Source organism: Dermacentor albipictus, chromosome 4 (genome assembly GCF_038994185.2).
Source record: "Dermacentor albipictus isolate Rhodes 1998 colony chromosome 4, USDA_Dalb.pri_finalv2, whole genome shotgun sequence".
Taxonomy (NCBI): domain Eukaryota; kingdom Metazoa; phylum Arthropoda; class Arachnida; order Ixodida; family Ixodidae; genus Dermacentor; species Dermacentor albipictus.
In genome coordinates, this window is record NC_091824.1 from 103,937,937 (window position 1) to 103,960,744 (window position 22,808).

At 45.9% G+C, this 22,808-nt stretch overlaps 1 protein-coding gene across 7 annotated transcripts in view; it reads right to left on the reverse strand.

Annotated features, from left to right (window-relative positions):
* LOC139059201 (homeobox protein vab-7-like) overlaps positions 1 to 22,808 on the reverse strand; it is a 91,990-nt gene that overhangs the window by 24,104 nt on the left and 45,078 nt on the right. Inside the window, exon 1 of one of the 7 annotated variants that reach the window (XM_070537297.1) lies at positions 2,141 to 2,459. The exons of the other annotated variants lie outside the window; for them this stretch is intronic. Coding sequence (XP_070393398.1) covers positions 2,141 to 2,426 — 286 coding nt within the window. The 5' untranslated portion in view covers positions 2,427 to 2,459. Of the gene's footprint in view, positions 1 to 2,140; positions 2,460 to 22,808 lie in introns of those variants that run through there. 7 annotated transcript variants of the gene reach the window in all.

The following is a 22,808-nucleotide window of genomic DNA, read 5'->3' on the forward strand; positions in this document are numbered from 1 at the left end:
CTGTCTTTCTCCTTTATTTATTCTCTCTCCTACTTCTTTATAACGACGGTGTGCATATCGTTCAAGAATATATTACACAGTCGTCCGTGTACTAAACACCCGAGTTCAAGGACCGTCGCCGCGGCCACGTCGGTGAACGTTCCGACACCTGGCCGCGGCTTAAAAGCACTTCGTGTAAATAAGGCCCCGTGCTTAATAGGCCTCGTGGCCAGTGACACCGCTGTATACGTGGAAATGCAAAGAATTTGCGTCCCGTATGCGACGTTTCCTGCGCAGACATCATGCATTAATGTAAATTCATAAAGCCATACGCAAAGCGCTCTGCTCGACGCATATTTACGCACATTTATGCGCTGATTTAAGTTCATTTACCACGCTTATATGGATGGAAATGGGTAAGTACTAAGATATGTGTCAAGTTGTTCCTAAAATATATTTTTCACCCACCTTGTTTAGTGAATCCACGAGCATTGCACCAAAGCCTGTAAAATACCCGTACCTCTATGACTATCTTCTGTTTTGTTGAAGCTCTTTATCTTTTCTTTTTTTTCATCATGCTCTCTCACACAAAAGTGTGTTATGGTGAAATGTACAATGCTATTTTATCTATCGCCGAGTGTTCGCTTTTTGCATAAAGACTGCTTTAATGAGTTTCTGCTTAGTTGATTCGACCTCCCGCTTAATTCGCCAGCATCCAAAATTCAAAGGCAGCCGCGTTTCCAATAACACGAAGTTGAACTTAAAATACCTCGAACTAATGCACGTGTCCCGCAAGGGCAGAATGAAAGAAACTGAATGAACTGCGTTTTGAACCGTATTTAAAAGGGATAGAAACTACGGTATTAAAGTTTGTATCTGCGTTATTAATCACTGCTAACTTGATAAGTATTTTATCTGCCTTAATCCTTCACACTCAACTGCTGAAACCAGTCAGTCAGGGACGCGATATTGATGAATGACAGGGAAGAGAAAATCATTGACGAACGCACTGCCATCAATTTGTGAACCGATTTTAGCAGGTGTTGCGACATTGTGATATTTATCGTCTCCTTATGTAAAGCTATCGTCGTACGCATATTACAGGCTTTACTCTATATATGCTCATGATGTACTCAGGGTGTAGAACAGCCCCTTTCAGTTCTAGTCCTGGGCCCATAAATCGGCCAAGACAACCGAAGTGGTTCTGCAGTGCCCAACCCGATGAACCGACATCATCTCCTCTAAGACCTCTGGAGGTTGTGCCAGAATGGTGGAAGAATGTAGCGTTATGCAATGAGCACATATGCAGGCACTTCAGTGCCATATATGCAATAGGTACTGATCAGTGCTGTCTTATACTAAATGGATCACCGCATGCAGTCGGTGGACGATTATGTAGCGATTTCTGTCGCAATAATTTTCCTTTCGGGTAACCTGCATAAGCCTCACATATTATGGTTCGATTCTGTTCCATGTATAGTTACACTAACCACGTCGCAAAAATGGGACGAAAGAGTGAGCGCACAGCGCCTTTATATAGACTAAACAATAAGAATGACGGGCGGAAAATCGGGTAGGAGTTTAATCACATAGTACATAGCTCCGTATCCTATACAACCGAACATTACCGAAAGTGTTAAAGAAGTCGCAGAAAAGGTTCATACTATTGTGTTTGTCAGAAAGGCGTTATTATACAGCACCGCGGCGGTCCAATTGCATCTCGGCATCAGCAAAGCCATCCAAAGTGGCCACGTTCCAGCGACTCCAGCAAGATATTCAAGGCACGATTGAATGGCATGCTAAATTGTAAAGCACATAGAGCGGCCTATTTTCGATTCAGTTCAAGCATGAACGAACGGAACGTCACCCACCTTTGGCTGCAACATTTTTTTTTTTTTCCCGCGACCATTCCTCTGCAGGCTAGCATTGTGCATTTTCTGCGACGTAAGGAGAGCGTCCGTAGATTTCGAGACGAAAATTTGTAGCGACATTGGCTGCGTTTGTGACGTGTTGCGTGCTATCATTTATTTATTTACTTTGACTCGTACGCTACACTACAACCGTAAAGTCTGCGCGGTCCTGTTATATCTTCTGCTCGAGCTTTTGAGTTGCTCTGTCCCTCGATTTCCGCGTCAAGCAAGACGTTAAGGTAGTGACTCACCCTTTTTGCACTTCTCCTTTGGGTCCGTGTTGAGAAGGATGCACTTGTCGGTAGCCGTCTTGTAGGCGTTCACCGTCGCATCCGTAGCGCTGCCACCGCCGCTCCTCAAGACGCCCGTCTTGCCTCCGTAGCCGGTGGTGTCACTCTTGGCGTAGCCATCGCTCTTGGTGTAACCGTCGCCGTAGCCTCCACCGTGCGGCGCCGAGCTGTGCAACAGCGCCTTGGCGTCGTAGCCCTTCATGGCCTCCTCGTGGTGATGCTCCAGCATGAACCTGTACGACTGCATGCCCGCAGCGTCCCTTCCACCAGCGCCGAGCAAGACCACAAGAACTCCGGTCCGGTCCGATGCGGAAACGGAAACCGCAGTCGGGTCAAGGCGCCGGTGATCCCTCCCGAAACTCACACGCCCACCCCTCGAAGAGCACTAACGGCACCGCGAGAGAGCAGTCAAGCGAGCCACGAAACCGCGCTGCTGCCCACTTGGCGGTGGTGGCGAGTGGCGAGACTGATCGTGGCCAGCGAGCCTGCTCGGCACCGGCTCACGCTTGCGAACAGGGAGGGGGGCGAGGAAAAGAGCCTCATCAAAAAACATCAAAAGCCGCCAGGCCCTGCGCGTTCGCGGAGCCCATGAACGAAAAAAAGGCGGTTACGCCGCCCGACCGCCTCCATCGCGAGGTGCCCTGCGGGGAAGCCGAGAGGGACGCACGCAGGAAAACGCCATTGGGCCGCCGCTCCCGCTACGTCACCCGCTCGCCGTCCAATCAGCCCCAGCCCGAGGGCCAGCTCATGGAGGCCATCATTTTGGGCATAAGGAGGTCTAAGGAGGGAGAGCTGCTGCGGCAGCCGCCTTCGGGCGGCCGAGTCGCAGAGGAGGATGGGGAGAGACACCGAACAACGCACAGCGCCCGTCGAGGAAACAAAAGGCGGAAAGAAGCTCACGAACGACGCCGCCGCCGCCGCCGAGCGGGATCCTTTGTGCGGAAAATGGCAGCCGCCATTTGGCGTGTTAGCTAATTGCTTTACAACCGGACAAGGGCGACGCGCAGTGCACACCCCCTCAAGCCCCCTTTCTCCGCGCCCGTTTGGTGGGAATCATGGGGCCGCCGGCGCGGAAAACCGAGCCAAACGGCAGCGAGGAAAGATGAGTTTGAGGGGGGAGACGGGCGTCAAGAGTGTGCGGCCTGGCCTAGGGGCGAGGCGGCGCTAATGCCTGCGTTTTATGGCACCTCCAAGGTTTTTGCCGCGTTCTGTCAGCTTGCTAGTCTTGTGCTTTCTCTCTTTCTTTCTTTTCTTTTTCTTATTTTTGTTCTCCCAATTTCTTTTGTGCGGTGCACGACGACTCGTCTTCAAAGTTCCCCCTTCTTGGTTCCTGCCCGCTGCGGCAAACCCTCTCGCGCGAGCGCACTGTACGCCTTGCGCCCATCGGTGCCTTTGTTCTGGGCCACCCTCACGTCCCCCCCTCTCTCACTTCCAATTGCAGCTCTTCCTCCATCGCCGCGGACAGGCGGCGACTGCTTTCATGTCGCGCCCGCAATGCAGCCGCCGCCGAAGCCAAAGCCACAGTGGCAGCCCGCAACAAAGCCGCGGGCGCCCTTCTCCGCCCGTGCACTAGCCACAACAGCTACAGCAATTGATAGTGGCGACATCGTCTATCCGAAACACCTCTCTGTATACCCTCCTCCGTCTTGCGGTCCTAACGCGCGCGGCACAGCAATCGCAACTCACCCATTTCGCGCAAATTGCCCGAACCATTTGTGTACTTAGGAGCTGCGCACCGGTCCGTCGTTATACAGAGGGAGAGCGATGAATTTCAATTGGTGCCGTTAAACCCGACGGCCCATAATCCATACTTCTCGCCTTCTGAATTATTTATGAGTCGGCGTCCGCGCGCTTTGCACCCGCCGTTTCCTTCCTGTGCGAACTGCTTATTCGGCTGTATCAGAGACCTGGCGTATGCTTGTGGCAATGCTCTCCGAAATACGTGCGCTTGAGCACTTCGTGCTACGAGCCGAGTTTGTGAGAGGTTCTTCCAAGACAACGAAAAGTGGTTGAAATGCGAAGAAAACAACACCTAACGGGCACCTCTGTCTCCTTGATCATAAAGTGCGCGACTTTCGAATGTGAAATCGAAAATTCAGGGCTGCCATCGGAGCATCGTTGGAAACGCGCGTTAAGTTTTCGTTTTGAACAACGATCACCCATTGCGGCCCAGGTTCTCAGATCGAGCATAGATAGCATGCAAGCTTGAAAGGAAGAGATTGAAAATGCGTAGACGTTATTTCCTTGTCGAATAGTGAATCGTTGGTCCGGAAATATAAATTCAATTGTTGTAATCGCAAAACTAATCGAAATACGATGCTTGTGTTTGTTACTTATGCATGTTATGTATGTGTGCGTGTACTGTGTTTGAGTGGATCATTTCATGCATCACCAATATCATCTGAAATATATAGCATGCCAGGCAAACATCTCCAGCACTCATTAAAAAAAATCTCTCTCTTTCTTTCTCTAACCGAAATAATTTTACCGTATTCAGAAAATAGATAATTGTTCGTGAGCACATTCGATTCGATTCCATAAGTGAGCATTCGCGACCTTTTACTCGCTCGCGTAGTTTACCGTTGTGAAGAAAATATAGTTGAAGCCGCAAGAGTCGTATACTCAACACAGAAGCTTTCGCATAAACTGGAACTTAGCAATCCGGAAATTGCGTATTCGACGGACGCGCATGCCAATTAACATGTGTAAGAACATTAGTGCCATCCGTTGTCAGTATTCCAGGAACGCTCACATTCACACGCACACCATCAACGCGGATTGAAGCTCCCTACCACCGGGAATATAGAAATCATAACGCCTATTTTCTAAATCAGGAGCCAAACTCGCTTGTCTTTTCGTTTGTAAAACTATTTATTACTAATCGACCGCATTCGCTAACAAAGTGGTCACTATCAAAATTGGTCGGCGTGTCTACTCTATACGAACAACCTATGCACTGCCTTGTGAATAGTGAGCTCGATCGCTTACATTGGAATGCGATGCGCCTTCACTATAGCCAGTCGCTGAGGATGGCGCGGCTTCGAAAAGCGTATTATAATAAAAAAAAGTGTGTGGGGGGGGTGCAAACGCCATGACGTAAACGTCCTAATTTTCCGGGGCGCCTTAATTTACGCTGACAGCACGTGCGGTGTATTGCTGAATGAATATGTCATGTGGAAGCCCACTTGTTCGTTTATATTACATGTGTGTATCTTTTCTCGTCTTTTTCTTTCTTGTTGGCGCCGTTGTGTCAGTGCATGTTCAACACTTGTTTGATATATGTTCCTCTTCGTACGCAAAACAGACATTTTCTTTCTGTTTAACTCGTCTTCGTCTTCTTTACCGGAGATAGAAAATACGCACTTGCGCGTAACTTGAACTGCAAGAGTGCGCTGAACTTGGCGGGTTGGTGGATGCTTAGAAGGAAATCGAACAGCGCTTCAGACAAGGCGAATCGAAGACGACGCATCCTATATATGAAGCGATGTTCGTCTCCCTTATAACTTCAGCTTATGTGTATGTTATAGGGATGTGCTTAACAGTATGTTTGAGACCCAATCGAATAGCGCCGGAAGCGAATCGAATCGAATGCCGATAATTTTTCGAATAGTTTGCGAATAATGTACTGCCTTCTCAGCAATATTATTGTTACGCTGCGCGGCGGAGCCGAAGAGGGGGTTGAAGAACTGCGTGCGGTGCAGAAAATAAATTTGATTATATATTCACATCGACTGCCAAACAACTGCCCACTACATATTTAAATGCCATGTTACAATTTCATATATAATGCAGTTGGGAATAGATAATGTGATCGCGACTAACGCGGCAATGAGTGAAGAGAAAGCGGGTGTAGGTATTTTCTCCGAGTCATTACGCCCTGGCCACATGCATTACGCCTTCCGGATTTCACACCCATATTTCTGGCTGATCTTAGCCCTTCGAAAATTTCTTCAAATTATTCAACAGTGATTATAGTGAATGATTCTCTGTCAGCATGCACATCACTCACTTCATCTTCAGACACTGTGGCCAATACATTTAAATCGTTAACCCCTCCAAACTCAAGTCTGGTGCGATTGGTATGGTTAGCAGGCCATCGTGACATATTCTTAAATGAAATGGCTGACAAACTTCCGCGGATTGACCGGTATCGACTTGTTCGGCCCGTTTCCCAAGAGTTCTACCGGCCGTCGTTGGATTATTGTGTACTTCGACTACTTGATGGGCTATGTATACTGAGACTGCGGCACTTTATCTCTGCTGCCGCCGCCGGCCTTTCGAGCTTTCTGCTTCATTCTGTCATCCTGTGCCACGGTGCTCGACGTGTTGTTATAAGTGAATGTGGACGGCAATTCACTGCCGACGTTGTTGAAGATCTGCTGCTCCTTTGCGGTTCTATACTGGTGCGATTGGTACGAGTTCCAGGCCACCGTGGAATATTCTTAAATGGAATGGCTGACACACTTCCGCGGATATCTCTTGATGGGCCAGTTATATATGTCCGTTATGCATACTTCGGCTTACGTCTCTGCGGCTAGGTTTAGAAAATTTTCTCTTTTCCATGATTCCACAAAACTGAAAACTCAAACGTCGGAATTTAACCGTCTGTCATTTTCATGGGACAATAAATGGTGTGCCACATCGTGAATTTAAAATCTCCATAATAAAATTACGCTGCCGCATCCCACCATTAAATTTTTGCCTATACACAGATCCGGTCTGGCACCGTCCCCTCTGTATCCTACCTGCTAGAACCCGAAAACATTGCCCATTTTCTACTAGCATGCCGTCAATTTAGAAATCAGAGGAAGAAATTCGAATTTTCATTCCGAAAATTGGGTATTTCTTTAACTCAAAATATCCCCTCCTTAGGGGCTTCTTTGTTGGGCTTTAGCAACATGAACAGCTGCGTGACTACTCAGTTTGCGACTATCTTTGTGACACAAGAAAGCTGTCATGTTCATTCTCAAAATCAATAATTGGATAGCTCATTAAATTGCTGCTTGTGTGTTGTAAATTATTCTAATACCACCAAAAGATGATTTCTTGTCAAGAAAGCTGTCATGTTAATTCTCGAAATGAATAATTGGATAGCTCATTAAATTGCTGATTCTGTATTATAAATTATTCTAATACCACCAAAAAAATGATTTGTTGTTTACATATAATTACAATTATTTTTTATTTCTGTATCTGCCGGGTAGATCTACTATTTAATTATCGCAAACGTTATACTTCATCTTGATTTACTTTGCTGTTGAAGTTTTTCTCGCTCCCCCTTCTCTTTAACCTTTCACCTCCAGCTTCCTGGCCAATCCCATCAATTGGGTAAGCGCCACAAGTGAGGAAGAAGCAAACAAGCAAGAAAATGCTCACACAATTCTTTTTTATGTAATACTTAGATAATTGATTATTAATATCCACTCTGGGGGATGGGCCATGAATCGGACGGTGAGGGAACTGCTATATATATTTTTAATATAAATTAGGGTGAAATGAAATAAGTATCATGGAGATGGGATTTAATGTGTCTAGTGTAACTTATAACGATCTCGTTAAGGCCTTTTACCTCAGTCGCCGAATCTTCCCCCCGCCTCACCCAAAGTTCAGCCGGGCGCAGGCAACCACCCTGCGTCTACTACAAACAAACACGTACCCTTCACCCGCCCGCCTCCACCTTATATTTCCGGACGTCTACACTAACCCCAACTGCCGGTGCTGTGGAATTCACCCGGCTACGCTTCCGCATATGCTATGGGAGTGCCCAGCACAGTACGCACAGACTAACACCACGACTCTCTCGGCGGGGTTGCGTGAGGCTCTGCGGAGCTCCGCCCTCGACGTCTCTTAATGGGAGGCTTAGGCCCGGCCATCATAAAGTGCTGGTTGTACAATAAAAGTTTATTCCTCCTCCTCCTCCTCCTCCTACATATGGGAATAATCAATTACATAAGTATTGCATAAAAATGTGTTTGAGCATAATAAGTATTATAGGAAGAATTCTAGCATGCACTTTTTTTTTTTGTCTCACGCAGAAAGATGCAGAGGACTTCACAAACGTTCCTGTGGTTGTAACTCAGTACGGTAGCACCACACGAAAGAATTACAGGAGGAGTCGAATTGAAGCCGAGGTTTTGGAAGGGTTCTTCTGAAATCTCTTAATTTGAAGAATAAACCGGCGGCATGTCAAAAAGAAGTGTTGCAGAGATTCACTCTCATTGCATACATGACACAAAAGTGATATAGTCAGACCAGACCTGTGTAGGCAAAAGTTCAGTGGTGGGACTCGGCACCGTATATAGTCTTGTAATCGTTACTTCAGTTTTCCTAGAGTAGAACCTTTTGTTTTTCCAAGGAAAATTGAGATGAGAGAAATCAGATGTTGACAGCGATGACTGCGCGAAGTTATTTGCAGTAGCATATCTTCTGAATCGCGCCGCAGTGATGAAAGCTGACGTAGGTAAGATGAGGATTATAGGACCATCGTGGGATGCTACTGCGAGTGCATCTGCATATTCGTTTAAGGCTAGACCTTTGTGGCCTGGCACCCACACTGAACGAACGAGACGTAAATGTCTTGGCCGGGAGAAGAGAATGCAAAGTTTCTAATGAAACTGACCATTTGGATGTGGTTAGAGAATAACAGACAGACAGTTAAAATCAGTCAAAATTACGGCTGATGACAGAGGTAATGGTAATTTGCGTAAAGCTAAGACAATTGCCAATAATTTTGCCTGAAAGATAGGCGTGAAGTCAGGTAGCCGAATGAGAAAAGACTAATTTAGATGTGGTGATAAATTGCCCATATGCCTGCCTTTTCTTCACAGATGGAAGCATCAGTTGCTAGAACGGTCTTTGTATCCAGGTGTGCAAGGTGGTCTTCCAAAATAATATTCAGATATTGATAGGGAAGATGTGCAGCATTATTTTCAAAAAATATCAAATTAAATTTTAGCGACTGGAACCGGCCAATTTATTGAGACCATCTGGTATAGGTGAACATTTCGTGGGTTCAATAGTTTTTGTACGAAAACAACTTGAGGGCAACGTGAGCGATGCCACTGATAGTTAAAAAATGAGACCGATTCACTAATGAAAGCGTATTGTGATCTCCTCTGTGGCGACGCATGTATCTTTAGAAAAGTTTATACTGTTAGGATATGAAATCGCACGAGAAGGGAAGGCAGGCGTGCTTCTTGATATAAGATATCATTAGCGACAAATTTAGGAAGCCCAAGACATAGACGCAATATCTCTCGTTCTAATAGAATCAGAGGCCACATTTTGTATGCACGTTCGCCAGAAAACAAAACACAGCCGAACTCTATTATCGGGCGAACATACATGCATTAGATTATAATGATGGCATACCGACGCAAGCCTGATCGATTGCTGCTAAATCTACACAGAATTACTACTGTGCGTGCTCCCTTTGAGGTAATATGCTCGATATGCGGACTCCATTTAAGCTTTTCGGTGTAAATTACATCCAAATATTTAGGTGAATTCACCCGTGGGTTGGTATCTTGTCTATAAAGAAAAAAAATTTCATAGGAAAGCTTTCAGAGAAAACCAAGGACGGTGCTTTTTTTTTTATCTTAAGAGAGAGTTTAATACCATCAAGCCACAATTCTAGGCGGCTGATATATACGACTATAGAGTTTGGTACAAAGCATGTAAATCTCCCCATGCCGCAAAAAAATGCTATGCAGTCGGCGTATACGTACACGTGCACATCATGTGGCAAAGGTACAGTACGCAGTAAAACATTAAACAGCGATGGCAATAGGACTGATCCCTGCGGTAGACCTCTTGACTGTTGATACGTTAACGAAGACAATCCGCGTAGAGAGCAGTAAAATTTCTTGCCATTTAAAAATTCAGAAACCCAGACGACAAAATGATTTGGTAGACCAGCATCCTGAAGCACGTTTAATTATTAGGCTTACATGTTCTACGCTGTGATACGCACTATTGATATTCAAAGTGATTAAAGCTGCATATTTTTTCTGACATCGAGCTAGTTGAAGACGACTTTCTATAGGTCGACATAAGCACATCAAATCGAGCACCCACGTCTGAAGTCAATTTGGCATGGGCTCAAAATCATGTTCTCTATCAGCTAGTTATCTATGCGATCGTGTAAGATTCTTTCGATGAGTTTTACTAGGTTTGATGTAAGAGATATTGGCCTAACGTTATCTAATACTTAACCGGCACCATGATTTTTAAATAATGGGACTACTTTTGCGAGTCTCCATTCCGGAGCAATCCACGAATTTTTGATAGACTGGTTTGCCATGGCAACTAATGCGTGCCATGATATCTTAAATAAAGGTTTTATTTGTTATTAAACATGAAAGAAGGCTGAGCATGTACACTTTCGCGAAGAGCGCAGTTGCCCAGGGAAGCGTGCACAACTTACACTGAAGAAATATTGAAAATGTGCAGGATTGGGAACACGGGCATGTCGGACGAAGATAAGATTGGAATTCTCCTGGAGGGCATCACTGAAGATGCCAACAATTTTCTTATATCAAAGGAAGATTTGCGCACCCCGTCGCAAGCATGGACATCACCCCCCACGACATCGCATTGTTAACGACATCGCGATGCCAACTCGTTAAAGAAGAACTGGCGCACATTCTGGCATAAGGTGGAGGACAAGGCATATAGGACGGGAGTACCACCAGTGCGCACTTGATGTACGCTGTCCTGAACAGCCGGTACTTTGCCAACTGCAAACTACCAGCGAAAAACTTGGAAGATGTTTGAGCTTCGCCTTTAATGGCCTAACGACACGTAACATGGGATGGACCTCGATACCCTCAAAAGGTTCCTTACTACTTCTCACGCTTCCCGGCAACTGCATCTTATGTAACCGTAATGTTTACCAGGAAACGCTGGCGGCGAATGCTATGCAAGAAGGTGAGCTTTCTGGTAGAAACTCGGCCTCCTAAGTGGGCCGATCCCGGAGGTAATGCACAGCCGCGCCAAGAAAATTGCAGAATTTCCAGGTGTCTGTTAGCGTTTCGCACTTTTAATCTTTAAGTCTGAGAAGATTTAACATAAAAGGCATGCGCTGTCTGTGTTTTTCACTATGTTTGTTTGTGGATTGTCATTCTCAAAATTCCGAGGACTAACTTTGTCAAAAATACAATACAAGGTACTAACAACTTTAGTGTTAGAATGGTGCGGCAATATAACCTGCATATACTGCGTGTCACACAAGGCATGGTACATGCATATATCCAAGTATAAATAGCAATTTTCGCCCACGGACAACTCCGTCAACGCCGACGCCAGCACCGACAGCGGATTTTCTGCAACACGTGCGGGGCCCTTAACGCGGCCCTTGCATAATTATCGCGCCCGCGTCGACACGGTGGAATTCGGGCATCCTTCGCGTATACACTTTCAAACGCCATCAGGTCACACCACCGCAACGCGCCTTTCTCCCCGATACAGCCAGCCTCACACCCCATTTTATGACTACCCTGTATATACCACGAACCACCTATTTCTTTAGCTGCAATATTCGGGGACATATCGCCAGGTATTGTCGCCGACGGCAGCAGAAGCAAGTTTCGGTTATACCCAATTTTCAATCTGGAGGCCAAGACAGCTCGCCGTGGCAGACCGCTGCGCCTCTTCGATGACAACCGCGTGAACGTGCATCCCGGCGTGAGTCTCCAGCTTCCGACCGCAGCCTTACTCCTCCTCCGACCGGCTATCGTCGCTCGCCATCACCTCGCCGTCGCTCACTTTCACCACCATTCCAGCTGAGAAACTAGCTGGTGCGACCGATGGAGGTGAGGTCGCGGGACGGTCAAGTAGTCCTCCGCCTGTCGCCGTGCGCAAAAACAAAGTGTATATGTCTTTGTTTACGACTTACATACCGATGTCTTAGTGGATACCAATGCGACAGCTTCAGCAATGAGTGTTTTGTGTAAAAATAGTCCTGGACCAGGCACGTACCCAAGGGGGGGCCCGGGGGGGCCCGGGCCCCCCCCGAAATCAAGTGGCATACCCCCCCCCCCCCCCTCCCAACCCACGCCACCACTCCTCACACATTCCTAAAGCGCCGCCAGCCAGATCAATGTTGAGACTTGGCAGCTGTTCATCGGTCAGCATTATGCTGCCTTTATCACTGCTTTTAGATGGCGGTATAGTTATCGGCATCTATGTAATGTGAAGGACAGTTTTATCATAGATTCCGCACCCGCGCGATTAAATCGAGATGCGTTCAGTTGTCACCATCTATTCAATCGTCACGCGCGTAGCTGTTGCTTTTGTTAGTTGAACCTTTTTTGTTTAGACTGATCCTGGGAACAGGAGAGGGATGCGGCTCTTACTCAGCTGGTCTGTACTCTCATGGAACGAGTTGCGGCCGGAGAAAACGCCAATTGCGTTTAACTTTTCCCTTTGCTTCATTATTTCCTTGAGTTACGGCTCGCCGCGGCGCTGGCAGATGCCCGGAACCATATACATGTGATATGGGTTAGGTAAGGTGGGAAATAAAATAATGTGAAAGAGCGTCCATCACGAAACCCTGCAATAACCCTTAAACGAGGTAACTGTCGCCCGTTACCTCGTCTGTTTTTCCCTAATTGTATAGCACTTTTCGTGCAAAATTGGCATCTGGAAACAAAAATCGCCAGGAGTTGAGAAATTAAGCGATCTACTAAGGGAGAGAGCCAAGGCAACAACCAAACTGCAAGCAAAAGCGAATAATAAAAACGTTAACCGTTGTTCATGAGACTATTTATGGATCAACATCTTTTCATTTAAAAAGGAAGTAGAGAAAACGCTGCCGGAAGTCGAGAACAATTACTTGTTTTGAATGGCGCTTCTACAGTTATCGGTCGAACCGCCTCACGTACGTAGCCACTTCTCTGCTGTGCTTATCTGGGTGCCTTTCTAACCTTTCGCGGTGAGCGCAGTACGTCCAGAATCGCAGAGTCCTGCGCTCTACGCGGTTGTATGGGACTGGCGGTCGCACAGCGTTCTGCAATTCGCGGAACTGTCAAAACTGATCAACAAGGCGAAAGTAACTGATATTCGAAACTATAACATGAGAAACACTGATGAAGCCGTAAAAAATGAACGCAGCCTGAAATCAGTAAAAAAGAAACCTGACATAAGACAAACCATGATGTATGCACTTAAAGATAAGAAGGATAATATCATCAGCAATCTCGAAGGTATAGTAAACGCAGTGGAAAAATTCTGAGCTGACCTGTATACAGTACCAAGAGGAGTCACGATACCTCACTTAGAAACAGTAATGAGCAGGATACAGAAACTCTCCTATACCTAGCGATGAGGTCAGAAGGGCCCTGCAAGACATGAAACGATGAAGAGCGGGAGGAGAAGGTGGAATAACAGTCGATTTAATCAAAGATGGAGGAGACATAATGCTTGGAAAACTGGCGGCTCTTTATACGAAGTGTCTCTCGACTCCAAGGGTCCCAGAAAACTGGAAGAATGCAGACGTTATACAAATCCACAAAAAAAGGAGACGTTAAAGAATTGAAAAATTATAGGACCATTAGCTTGCTCCCAGTATTATATAAAATATTTACCAAAATAATCTCCAACAGGATAAGGGCAACACTGCATTTTGTCAAACAAGGGAACAGGCTGGCTTCAGGAAGAGATACTTTGCAATGGATCACATCCATGTCATCAATCAGGTTATCACGAAATCTGCAGAGTACAATAAGCCTCTCTATGTGGCTTATATAGATTACGAAAATGCATTTGATTCAGTAGAGATACCAGCAGTCATAGAGGTACTACGTAATCAAGGAGTACAGAACGCTTACGTAAAAGGCTTGGAAAATATTGCTACATGCGTGTGGTATTTGTTTGTTTAAACGAGGCGCGTGGGCTCCTTAACTCCAGCAAGGAGAAGGAAGAAGGAACTGGGCTCGCGCTGTGAATCTAACTGGTCAGCGTTGCAACCGTTGCTTAAATATAATCTGTAAATAGTTTCTCGTCTTACTGACTCGTCCTTCGCGTAAGAATATCTACCGATGTTATACAGCTACCATAATTCCACACAAGAAAAGCAGGGAGATACCTATAGAGAAAGGGGTCAGACAGGGAGACACAAATTCTCCAAAGCTATTCACCGCGTGCTTAGAAGAATTCAAGGTATTAACCTGGAAAGGCTTAGGAGTAAAGATCGACGGCAAATATCTCAGCAACTTTCAGTTTGCCGATGACATTGTTCTATTCAACAACAATGCAGATGAGTTATAACAAATGATTGCAGACCTTAACAGAGAGCGTGTAAGAGTGGGGTTGAATATTAATATACAGAAGATGAAGATAATGATAAATATCCGGGCAAAGGAACAAGAGATCAGGATCGCCAGTCGGCCTCTAGAGATTGTGAAGGAGTACGTTTACCTAGGTCAATTATACACAGGGAACCCTGATCATGAGAAGGAAATTCACAGAAGAATAAAAATAGGTTGGATCGCATACGGCAGACCTTACCAGTTTCTGACTGGAAGCTTACCATTATTATTGAAAAGTAAGGCGTGCAATCAGTGCATTTTGCCAGTGCTGACATATGGGACAGAGACTTGAGAGCAAGTTAGGGACCACGCAAAGAGCGCTCTAACGAAGATTGCTAGGCATAACGTTAAGAGAGAGAAAGAGAGCGGTTTGGATCAGAGAGCGAACGGGTATAGACGATATTCTAATTGACATCAAGAGGAAAAAATGTAGCTGGGCAGGTCAAGTAATGCACCGGTTCTATCACCGTTGGACCATTAGGGTTACAGAATGGGTACCAAGAGAAGGAAAACGCAATCGAGGACGACAAAACACTAGGTGAAGCGATGAAATCAGGAAATTCGCGGGCGCTAGTTGGAATCGGCTGGCGCAGGACAGGGGTAATTAGAGATCGCAGGAAGAGGCCTCCGTCCTGCAGTGGACATAAAACATTATGATGATGATGATGATGATGATGATGATGGAGGTGGTGGGCCCCCCCCGAAAAAAAATCCTGGGTACGTGCCTGTCCTGGACACAAGGTTATGTTCGCGTGGGACCCAAAGACCGTAGAGTTAGGGACGAAACACTGCGGCCCGTCGGTGTTTGCTCTACTGTAGTGAGTGTTGGTCTACAAGCTTTTCCAACTAAGTTTATTGTTTTGGAACACTGCACTCACATCATCATCCTTGAGATTAATTTTCTCGGTGAATTTGGTGCAATGTTAGATTGTGCTATACTGGTGAACTTTCTATCCGAAGTCACGTGATAACGCCAATACCAGAAGAACCTGACGTGGACAAGCAGGGAGTATTTTCTGTGTACCCTGATGTCATTTTACTTGCTCAGACTGCGGCCTCAAGACTGTGCTCAGACTGATGCCTCGGAAATTAATCGGACGCAGATCGATACAAACATCGGTCTTGAAGCGTTGATGTGGCATTAATGCGTTGACGATAAATCGCAGATTTTGAACCCGGAAGATCTGCTGGGACTTTTGTGATGCAGTATAAATATTAAAAAATGCAAATTCATGCGAGGGTCTAGAAAGATTACTAGTTTACCCATTTATCACTTAAATAATTCTCTACTCGACAGCGTATCTTCATATAAGTACCTCGGAGTTCACATCAGTAGCAATCTAACATGGGATACTCACATCTTTCATGTTGTCTGCAACGCTAATCGCATGATCGGATATCTTCGTCCTAACTTTGCAGAATCACATTCGTCTCCCATACTAATGCTATATAAAGCACTCATTCGTCCTAAGTTAGAATATGCCGCTTCGGTTTGGGATCCGCATTATAATAATTTGGTACATTCGCTTGAAATGGTGCAAAATAATTCGGTCCGTTTTATACTCTCTAATTACAATCGAATCGCGAGCATCACGGTAATGAAAGCTAACTTTAACTACCTACGCTTGCTTCTCGACGTGCGATGCTAAGCTTAAGCCTTTTTCACAAACTATATCATCATCGCTACCTGCGCGATTTACTAATACTTCCTCCCCATTACGTTTCGCACCGTCTGGATCATGCTCATAAAGTTGGCATTCCGTTGTGTAAAACAGAATCATTCCTACAGTCCTACATACCACGCACATCAAATGATCGGAATTGCCTTCCCAAATTGGTAGTGTGACGAAGAAGATCGGCAGGCTGAAAAGCCCCGTTGCCATCGCGTGGCACGTACCCAGTTCGTTCGCTGGCTGCGCCCTACCTGCTGGTGCTGAGTTTGTCGCTGCTGTCCTGCGAGCCGAATAAACCCCCTTTATAATAGTAACAATTTCAGATCATGAAATATTTGTGACTTCATTAACCAATGCTCTGTAACATCTTGTTGTATTCTGCCTCTTTATAGCTATTATTGTATAATTAGAAAAACTGGTCTACTTCTTTGTATATATATAGTATTTTTGTAACATGTATTTTGCGTCTTCATAACTACTATCGCATAATTAGAAACATTGTGCTGCTGCTTGTAGCTAAAATTTTGTTGTTTTTCTGTATTTTATGCAACTCCCATCTGTAATGTCTGTTGACCCTGAGGTTATCGTAAATAAATAAATAAATAAATAAATAAATAAATAAATAAAAATGTAACAATTATATTATTTTCAATGTTAGAGAAATAAATGTGTCAGATTTTTCATACCTCTGTGCGCAATCACCTTTTTTGTTAATTTATTTTGCATTTTTTCTGAAAAAGAAAACATAACAAACCAGTTTTTCTTGCACCTCTCAAAATTTCATGAAACTTTACATATTTAATCTGTACGTATGGGCTACAGAGTGCGAGGACGCGTTCCGTCAGCTGGAGTGTAGAAAATGCCTGACTGCCTGCGATCTCCTTTCAACGCCCCGTCAATCACCTTGAAAATAAACCAGTCTCAGACGTAACAATAGCAAACAACTTTAACATCCTGGTATTATTCACAACAGCACTAGAACGACCTGCCTACGACTGTAAATAGCGCTTTCCTTACGCCGTGTGTCGGCATTTCAATCAGCAAAACATATTCTCTAGCTCACACTCGGTTATCGGCACTGCCGAGGTTGAGATCGCCGCGCGCGCCAGCCGCGAACTGTTCGGCGCTTCGCGCTAAGCGTCTTAGTGCGCTCTCAGTGATTGTTTACAACCGTCGACAGGCTCGCGAAGGAACACGGCTGGAACATGAAGAGGTTCGTGTTCGCCGACTCCCGTCTCGTCGTCGTTCTTCTGCGGATCGAGCACCCAAATACTGCCCAGGGAAACATGGCGAACGATAGCGACAGCAGAAACACACTTGCGTTCGTTTACTGCCGAGCCAGTCGAGCTTTGGGTGGTGCTCCGTAAGGGCGGACCGGTATCCCAGAATTCCTGGCCGTAACGTAAGTGCAAGTTATCTATAAGGCTTCAATGTGCACGAGCTGAATGGGCTGTACCGTATCTATGTCTGTTCGGTGGCGTCATGACCTCGCCATGCTCACAGAACCGGGACGAAATTCCCGGTCTGGTATAACTATCAGTGCTCTTTTCCTCCAGATGTTAAAAAGGCGTTGCACGCAGTGCAGCCCGAAGTGGCCTCATGAAACTGATCAGAAGTCGGTGCCCTTGTCCTGTGGGCAATTTCATGGAAGCCTTTTCGGGCGTCGACTCAAATAGTATGGCCTGATGAAGCGCTCGGCGCAGTCGTTTTACTAACAGCAGTAGTGCTCCGTTGCATGGCAAACAGAGATGACTCTCACGCTCAAATTCGCCGGACAAGATGACTTTCCGCATATATCCGGAAGCGCAGTTTCCTCAGCGCAGGTCTGTACATCACCTTCACGTGACTTCTGCTCAGCAACTCTTCCATACGGCAGAAAGCCTCTTCCGCTGCCCACTCGTGCGCGCTTCTTGGGACGCCACGTCGTCTGGCGCAGCCCGCCACGTCCTCTTGTTCCATTGCGAGGTGGGGGATGATTGATCCGCGTCGTCCTGCATGGCCACGGAAGAGGGCGACGAGTTTGCAGGCGCCCTCGCGCCTTGTAAGAGAAATGTGTTCGTTGTGAGAAAGAAAAAAAGTGCGTGGCCACTGCGTGGCCCGTGAAACGTTCGTTTCACACAGGTCTTCTTCTCCGATGAGGTCGCTCGTTACGCCTGATGAGGGCACGAGTTTCAGCGCCCCCGCTCGTCTTTCCCGCAGGGTTCAAAAGTGCGCGCGGGTTCGGATGCGAGTGAAACTTTTTGTCATGTGTGCCGCGAACGTATACATACGCGACGCCTATACACAACGCACACCAGAAAGGTGCCACGCACCTCGGAGGACTGCATAGTTTTCCTCGCCAATCACGCGCATTTGGGCACGCGCGGTCACTCGAAGTCGTCTCCATTTCACGGCCGTTTTCCCCGAAAAATTTCTCACCCGGGTGCGGAACGACAAGGATGTGTTTTTTTTTCTTTTTTTTTCTAAGGAGCAGATAGAGAGGACACTGCAGTGTCTTCTCCCTACATGCTTGTTAGTGACGCGCGCCTCGTTGCCAGTGTGTCTTCCCTGCATGCTCGCAGAACATGTGCACTCCGCCTAGGGAAGGAATCAACGTGGCGTGACCGTTCGCAGGACTGGCTCGACGCCGCCTATAGACGGTGAACGAAATCATTGTCTTGTCGAAATACAGGCTTGTAATTTCGACTCGGCTATAGCATTACTGCATATAGCGATGTCGGCGTAAATAGAACCGTATAGGTGTAAACACGAGACTCAAAGAGCAAGAAAACGTTTCTTCTGAAATTATCGCCTAACTCGCGCGTGGTGTCACATTCAAAAATGGTGCGGTAGTCTACCAGAATACAGTTGAGGAGAAAGTACGTACAAAAGCCGCGAGCAGACTGCTATTGAGCTGGCAAAGACGTTCCTTTTTTTTGTAATATTACTATTACGGAACAATATGGAAATATGTCAGCCACGAATTCATAACGTTGCATGAAAGCGGACATGTACTTACGTATTCTTATAAATTACCGCCATTACGTGTGCCATTTGAGTTAGTAATGAATTTGAATTCCTCGCCTTCTTGCTGTATTCTCTCTTGCATTTTGTTTCGTGTTTCTTACATGCATGCACTATCGTGGACAAATAAAGCACGAAGTTATAGGGCTAACATTACGACGCGTTCTTTCCTTCTCTTTCATTTTTTTCTTCTTTTTCGCCACTTCGTGTAAATGTCGCGCCAACGTCGACTAGCATACGATTAGTTTACGATGAGAATGCAAGCTTGCAGCATCACTGACGACAAAGTATAAGTTCATGATCGTGCTCTACTGCTTAATTGTCGGCTCGTAAGTGGCGCCCCACTTTGTAACTTACCATTCCCGTTTCCCCTATACTTACGATATTGCATATATTCGAAAGCACCCAACAAAAGTGTAACCGCGATAACGCATGCTGCTGGCGTGCCTCTTTTCTAATTTATTTCGTTCTTACGTTTGTTTCCGTTTTCGCCACAATACACAAAAGTCGTAACAGTTTCACTGCGAGACGTCTCGTCTGCCTGGAATGGCCTGGTGCTCCTTTTCCCACGCTCCATCTGTAGCCGCCTGCATGCCTTGGGGCTACAGGCCAGGCATGCCGGAAAGAAAAGGGGCCAATTTCGGGAGCCCTTTCCCTTCGTTCGCACCTCTTCCACTGGCACGGAGGGAACAAATCCCCGGCAAAGCAGGACGAAAAGGAAAGCGGCAACCCGCCAGACGACGACAATGTTGCCGCCTGTGAGACAGAAAAGTCAGAAGAAAGAGCTTGCAGTGAGAAAATGGGGGAGAGGGAAGAGGACGACGGGGTAGGGGGGAGCTAGGGGAAAAGGAAGAGGGGGAGAGGGGGACCGGGTGGAACGAAAAGTCGCGACCACAACCGCAGACCGGCCTCGAGAGACGTCAAGACGCCGATGGTGGCGAGCCACAAGCGCTGGGTGCACGTTTGTGACCGCTTGTGACCAGCGACAAAAAATAAAAAGAGGGGAGCGGCAGAGAAAGAAGGAATAAAGAAAAGAATCCCGAGTGACACAGAGGAAGAACGGCGCCTCCGCTTCCCCGCTTCCCCCTTTGTCCTTGTTTCGTCTAAGACAGGATGTATGCCCGCTTATCTTTTTGTTTGTCTGTTTGTTTATTTGTTTGTTCGTTTTTCTATTATCCTCTTATCTTTTCCTTCCTTGAGCAAAAAGCGGGGGCAGAGAATGACTGGCGTCGTCCCATATCTGACTGACCCTGCGCGGCAAGGCCGCACGTGCAGCTTTTGCGTCCGATAGGCCACAATGAGCGCCGCTAACGACGTTTGGATTGCGGCGCGGGGGCTGCCCTGTCCTTGTGCGGGACCCGTATTCGTGTGACGCGGGGGCCGTTGTTCCCGCAACACAGGCATTCGAGAAGAAGGTGCCTCGAAAGCAGCGCGAAGCGGAAGATAAGTCCGCACGCTCCTTCTATCTGTTGAGCTGGGTGCCAAAGAGATAGCCACCATCGAATGCTATGTAATAAAGAAAGCCGATGCGGCGCCACATTGTTGGCAACACTTCGGATCATGGTAACCCGTTATATTCATTATAAGCGGACTTCGGATTTTTCTTTTCGCCTATACGCCCGTAAAAATTTCCGCCATGCTTGACGTCAGTTTATAAAGCAAATTTTTTCCTTACCCGATCGGGTTTAGCATGGCGGCTTTTATCTGGTGCTGGGTCGGTCGTTGTCTGGGAAGACACAAATTTGTGTATTTATAATGCGTGATCATTTTAAGCTTTATGGAGTTTTTTTAATCTCCTGTGGCAGATATCACAATTCTTGTCGTTGAGCTGGGTTATTCGAAGAGGCAGACGTTCCTAGCACGAGAAATCGAAACACATATTCAAGTAACTAACAAAAATTGACTAATTTACTTCCTAATTAATTACCTTGCGGCACGTATTGACATTTACGAATTCTGACCGGCGAGCTTGCAAGGCTCATCCACTTGAAGTGAATTTCCAGGACGATACCAGTTTGATAAATTATTTCCCAAAGTGTGGGACGAAATACGTAGGCATTCCAGTTACTTTTGTGCTTCAATGCATAAAATAGCGTTTAATTGAAAACGTAAGTTGGCCAACAGCGCCTTTTTACGGCGAGTTTGATGGCCCAGACTTTGTATATTCTGCCTCTCTTGCCTAAGTCAGTTCTGCCATATATAGCCAGAATTGACCTAGACAAAGTTATGTACCATACCGTCATTCTCATGGTAGCTGAAGGATCGCAGTGTAACTTTAGTACGAAACAATGCATTTGGCTATACCTCAGCACATGTTCTCAACGTTTGTACGTAGCACCTTATGTTGTGTTGCAAGAAGCTTGATCTTACACCACTGTAACGAAACCGTGGAGTATCATGCGGTCTTTTGCTAACAGGTCTGCGTGCTTTAAACGTTCCTGGAAACACGCTACAGATATAAAGGTATTGTGCCGAGATTTATTGTTTGATTAAGTAAAACAGAAAACAGTGGCACTGTAATAATAACAATCTTTATTTCCATCGGGAAGATGGAAGAGGTTGTGGGTAAAAGCTGCTCGTAAACGGCAGCTTGGCAAAGGCCCACAGCCTCCCTCTACAGGGCAACAACAGCAAAGCAGGGAAAGACAAACACAAGTATACATATAATCTCTTTGCAATTTAGCAGAGGCAAACATAACAGGATCAATAAAATAAAATAGAAACAAAGAAAATAGAACAACAATCAACACAATAAATACAGAAGGTATAAAGCAGTACAATAAACACGTGATTAAATATACGCATTATAGGAATGCAGATGGAGTTTTTAAGAATGTGTGCAATGAAGCTGTCGTAACTCATGTTTAGATATTTTAAGTAGGTCAGTCCTGGACTTATTATAGTTCTTTAATAGAGTTGGAAGTGTGAAGGATAATTTTTCCATTGCGTAGTTGGTTCTAGGAGTTCGTTCAATCCCCTCCTCTTTATCACGGGTAGGGTAACATCACACAGTGCTCTTTTCCAGTAATGACAACTCATGCAGACATTCGAGATGATATTTTAGTTCGACCTGGAATGCAAGTGCTATATCTTATAATTGTAAAGATTGAATACTGGTATTATGTATACTTTGGAGAAAAGACCTTGCGAGTGACTGTTGTATGGTAGATTAAAAAGTATTCTGATAGGCTTTTTTTTTTTGAAGTATAAAGATTGTTTGCAAATTTGTAGGTCATTGTAGGTCAAATTTGTAGGTCAATTTGCAGGCTACACCTTGTAGGTCGAGCGCCCTGCCGCATGCAGCTTACAACGTCAACTGTTGAAATTTGCTTTCTTTTTTAAACAATCACGTGGATAGTAAAAGGTTCCATTTGTATACGGGGTTCCTATACGGACGTGTCTACGGACCGCGGACACATCCGGCAGGAGCCAGAGCCTATGGCACACACTGCACACAGAGCCTATAGTTCGTACTGCTGAAAGCGTTTGTCAAAGTATACTCGTTCGCGCGCGCCAATGAGGACGAAGAGGCAGGTCAATAATAAAGCAAGAGGCCAGACTGTGCGCACTCGTCCTGGTGCTTTTCTTCTTGCTGCAGCCTCGCTCAGCACATGGCTCGCATACACTCAGGGTGTGTATTGGACA